Below are 4,933 nucleotides of genomic sequence, written 5' to 3'. Positions count from 1 at the left end.
AAAATATATTTCTTTATGTTGTTTGTATCAAAATTTTAAAAAAATATTTAAATTGTGACAAAAATATTCTAACATAAAAGATATTTATTTCTATAGCAAAATTAACTTTTTTTTAACTTATTATTTAAGTTGTTTTAAAAAACTGTTATTTTTTTTATTTATAAATCTGTCTAAACTGATTTAAGTAGTTTTTTATTGGGTTATACTAGGTAACTAATGACTTTTCTGAATAACATGAACAACCATTAATAAAATAAAAGTACACTACATCTTTAAATTATTCACCTAAATTTTAATATTAGAATAATCATCTATACACCTAATAAAATAAACATCCAATATATATTCATATTGTTTAGTATTTTTATTATCTATCTATATTTTTTTATTAGAAATGATGTTATTAATAAAAAGCACACGTGTAATGTGTTTGAATGATATGGTCAGACGACTACGACTACCAACTACCACTAAATAAAAGTAATCAATCTTAAACTTGCCGGAGAGATGAAACTAAAAATTGGGATGGAAAAGATGTGAGAACAAATTAAAGTAGTGATGTGGCATATATATATATATGTGGGGAGTTTTCTGGTGATCAAGGTAGTAATGATTAAAAATGACTAAAAATTGATCCACAAATAAGAGGTTGACATGTGAAATGGTTGATTATAATAAGAATTATTTTAAAAATATATTTTTGTGAATTACATTAAAACAAGGAGCCATAATTTTCACAAATTTTCAAAAAAAATGTTGTGGGCCTTCGACAATATAGAGAAAAAATGAAAAAAGCTAAATTATAAGAAAAAAAACAAGAAAAATATCTCTTAATTAATTTTTTATAATTAAAATTTGTAATTGAGTATATTTTATTTTTTTTAATTTAATTTTTTGATTGATTATTTTTTAAATAGATGTATACGACAAAAATAAGAGATAAGAGAGCGGTATTTATTTCGGTAAATATTTTTAAAATGATTTATTTTGATAATTATTATATTTATTTAATTTATAAAAATAAAAAATCCCACAAAAATGTGGCGATTATCATTCTTTTCACTCATCATTTTTGCCTAGGTATAATTACTCTATTAGTCCCTATAGTTTTATCAAATTTATAATTAGATTTTTTTAATTAGATTTCTTATATTTTTTTTTCAATTGAAAATTTGTGAAAATTATAGCTTCTTGTTTTAATGTAATTCGCAAAAAATATATTTTTAAAATGATTCTCATTATAATCAACCATTTCACATGTCAACCTCTTATTTGTGGGTCAATCTTTGGTTACCTTGGCCACTACTACCTTCGTCACCAGAGAACTCCCCTATACAGAGATATATATGCAAACTTGGAAACTGCTTGGTAAATGCATGGTAGATGGCTTGGTACGAGGAGTCATGAAACATGTGTTAGCAAAAGCATGAAAACATGGATCATTGGGACCTCTATATGTCTTGATTTAATTTCTATATGCAAGTAATAGAGTAAAAAAAGACATGGATGTGGTGCACTCATCAAAGCAAATAAGCTTGTTGTTGTTGTTGTTGGTGCTTCAGCACTCCATTATTGTGCAGCCTCATGCCCTAATCAATCAAAATGCGGAAACGTCATGATTCCCTTCCCCTTTAGCACGGTCGAGAATTGCTGCCTCGATACCAATTTCTTCATCAGTTGCACAAACAATGTCCCATACTTGCCCTTGCCATTGGACTATGATGGTGACCTACCAGTGCTAATAAGATCTCCATCGACACAAGCAGAAAGAAGGGAAAACTCCCAAATAATGAAACAGATCAGGTGGTGTTTCTGCTGGAAAATTATAGCATCTCAACGAGCAGAAACATGTTCATAACGGTTGGTTGTGAAACACTTGGATTACTGGTGTTATGATTCAGACGCAACCGTTTGCTAAGACATGCTTATCCTACTGCGAGGAGCGTGAAGATGCAAAGGACCCACAGGGACATGGCTTGTCGCTAATGTCTTACTCTTTTGCAAAAGCCCTCCTGGTTGCAAAGGTACTCTTGTTGTTTCAGATTCATTTTAACCGATTTGGATTAGTGGAGTGCAGGGTTGGCTCATCTAAGACACGCATTATCCTTTTGTTCCTTCAGATATTAATGAGTTATGCGTAAAAGAAGCAACATGCAACAACTTTAAGGGGAGCTACCATTGTTTGTGTCCTCCTCCTCAAAAGAACATAACCAGTACGAAAACGTCCGAACAACACAAGAGAGAGAAAACCGCTTTATTGTGTGAGCCACCTATCTACAATTTATATAAAAATTTAATTTTAATGTATTGACATTCTAATTTTACACTTGTATTTAATTATATAACATTATATTAACAAAAATAATTATTTTTTATATTAATTACATGAATAATTATAAAAAAATAGTTATAATTGTACAAATATATAAAATATTTTATATTATAAATATATTAAAATTAAATAAAAAATATAAATAGTTTAATATTTTCCAGTATGTATATATGAATATATCTAATGCTTGACCATTTTTAGTGGGTCACAAACCAATCAACCATAATTTGAATTATTGGTAATTAGTAATTACTAATTATGAAGGAGTTTAGAGATTTTAATTTGCTACAAAGAACGTTTAGAGAGTATCCATAATAAAAATGTCATGCATAAAATTATTTTTGTAAATACTTATAAAATTTAACTTGCTCTTTTGTTTATGGTGCATGAGGAATTTAGTTGTTTTGATTGTCAATGTCTATCTTAAGAAAAACATTGTAATATCCTATAATACCCTTCTCTTTTTTTTTTCAAACCAAAAAATTCTAACCCTAATTTTAACATAACACACTCCCTCACACACTCACCAAAAATCTTAGCCATCCTTATCCCTTCCAACAGCAGAATGAAAGAACAGAAAGGGAAAAGAGAAGAGGGGGAGAACCGGAGAGGGAAGAGAAGAGGAAGGAAGAGAGGTGGCGCCGGTGGGCGTCACTGCCACCGTCGCCGCCGTCGTGTCGTCGCGAGGAAGGCCAGAACCGAGGGAGAGAGAGAGCCGCGCAAAGAGAAGGAGGCATCACCGTCCCGTGTCGCCGTCGTCACCGTCGAGGTCTTCATCGTCGCCGTCCATAGAGGTTTGCAAATAGAGGGAAGACGCGCCGTTCTACCCAGAGCCGCCACGGGAAGGGTTGTTGTAGTCAAGCTCAGCCACCATCGCCTCTGTTTCGCGCCGCCAGATCTGTCGCCGGGAGAGAAACAGAACGCGCGTGGAGAGAGAAGTGGTCGCAAGGAGGTTCTGCCGCCGTTGGAACTCCGCTGCTGCTGCTGCCATGCCCGCCGCGCCTCTGCCGCCAAGAAATGCCAAGGAGGGACTGTCCGCTGTTGCGTTGTTCCTGTCGCCGTTCGGATGTACCTGAACCAAGTCGTCGTTGCCATCGGAGCTGAACTGTTCCTGTCATTATCCCGGTCCAGCCTTTTTCCTTGATTCTGCTCTAGCTTTCATGTCCTATTATGCCACTATTTAATCTGTCTTGTCCTTGTTTTAATTCGATTTTAGTTTTGTCTGTTTTAGATTCCCAGGACTATCGCCAGCTACATTTTGTCGCTACTCCGGTCCAAATTCTGCGCTCATTCGTTTTATTCTACTTCAATCTTCCTTATCTTGAATTCGACACTCTGGGTTTGGTCTCTTCGGTCCGTTAGGACCATGCTGTGAGTAGACTTTACATTTATAATTGTTTGATTGTGCATCTGTAATTATTTTGACCTATAACTAGTATGATCTTTGAATTATACTCACTATATTTGTCTTAAATGATTTTAAATTGATTAGTATAATTGATTTATTTAAATAATTCGTTTTTATGAAGTTTATGCTTTCGGAACTATACATGAGACTATATATATTTTTGATGAAGTTTTGCATTTCTAAAATGTTTGATTTTACTTGAAAATCTGTTTTTGAAGCATTGAAGTAATTGTTAGTACTCACTCACTTTGAAATTATGAAATATGTTTTTATGATTGAGAAAATACAATTTGAAAAGATTTCTGATAAAAAAGTATTATCTGATTGATTTGATTCGATATCTTATATATTTGAGAGATTAAGGATTTATTGTATTTGAAACTATATATTTTGAATTGGTTTGGGAGGCTCGTATTAGAAAAATGTAGTTAACGGCGGTTATGACGTTAATTTAGATGCATCTGACTCAGACTCCAGCTAGCAGGGGTGTTGCTAGCCTAACGTGTAGGCCACACGTTAGATCTGTTATTTTGTTAGGACACACAAGAGGAAAGGGCTACCCATAGAGGTAGAGCCGCTCATGTGTGGACTTTTGATTTGATTTCTGTATGAGAACTCCCTTATTGATTCACCTATTATTATCAACTATTACTTTCTAATTAATATTACTTTGATAATAATATTTATATGGTCTCATGTTGATTATAGATGTATTGTCTAGTCACTGAGTTGCAAAACTCGCCCCGTTTTCTAAAAATATTTTTCAGGAACAAATATTTGACTATGTGAGACTTTCTATTCAAGAGTAACGGTCTGCAATGAGTACCTATTCTTTGTTAAAATCCTAGAAGTGTATGCTCCATATGTCACAGGATCCAATCATTTTTAGTTATTTTAATTTTTTTTGTTAAAAATATATAATTATTTATTTTAGAACTTGTAAAATATTTGTAACTTGCTTATTCAACTTATATTTGAGTATGTTAAGCTTGCTATAGGATTATTTTCCTGAGCGCCAGTCATGACTCATTTTAGATTGTGACAAACATGAACATATATTGTGTTAAAATTGATGTATTTTAAAATTTATATATTTATGCGAATTAAAAAAATTATAATTTTCCACTGATGAAAGAAATTAGCTATTTTTTATTTTTACTTAAAATATAATTATTTTGGATTAACATTTAGCC

At 32.5% G+C, this 4,933-nt stretch overlaps 2 protein-coding genes across 2 annotated transcripts in view; both read left to right on the top strand.

Annotated features, from left to right (window-relative positions):
* Window positions 1–2,141, top strand: part of LOC107607776 (putative wall-associated receptor kinase-like 16) — a 16,976-nt gene extending 14,835 nt beyond the window's left edge. The window contains exons 4-6 of the mRNA XM_021107956.1: window positions 1,737–1,803; window positions 1,902–2,024; window positions 2,121–2,141. Of these exons, the coding sequence (XP_020963615.1) occupies window positions 1,737–1,803; window positions 1,902–2,024; window positions 2,121–2,141 (211 nt within the window). The remainder of the gene's footprint in view (window positions 1–1,736; window positions 1,804–1,901; window positions 2,025–2,120) is intronic.
* Window positions 2,898–3,704, top strand: LOC107607775. The gene is made up of 2 exons (XM_021107955.1): window positions 2,898–3,457; window positions 3,564–3,704. The coding sequence occupies exons 1-2, from the start codon at window positions 2,898–2,900 to the stop codon at window positions 3,655–3,657; spliced, it is 654 nt and encodes a 217-aa protein (XP_020963614.1). The 3' UTR covers window positions 3,658–3,704.

The sequence above is a fragment of the Arachis ipaensis genome, chromosome B07 (genome assembly GCF_000816755.2).
Source record: "Arachis ipaensis cultivar K30076 chromosome B07, Araip1.1, whole genome shotgun sequence".
In the NCBI taxonomy this organism is placed as follows: Eukaryota; Viridiplantae; Streptophyta; class Magnoliopsida; order Fabales; family Fabaceae; genus Arachis; species Arachis ipaensis.
This window is presented reverse-complemented; position numbering and strand designations above follow the sequence as displayed.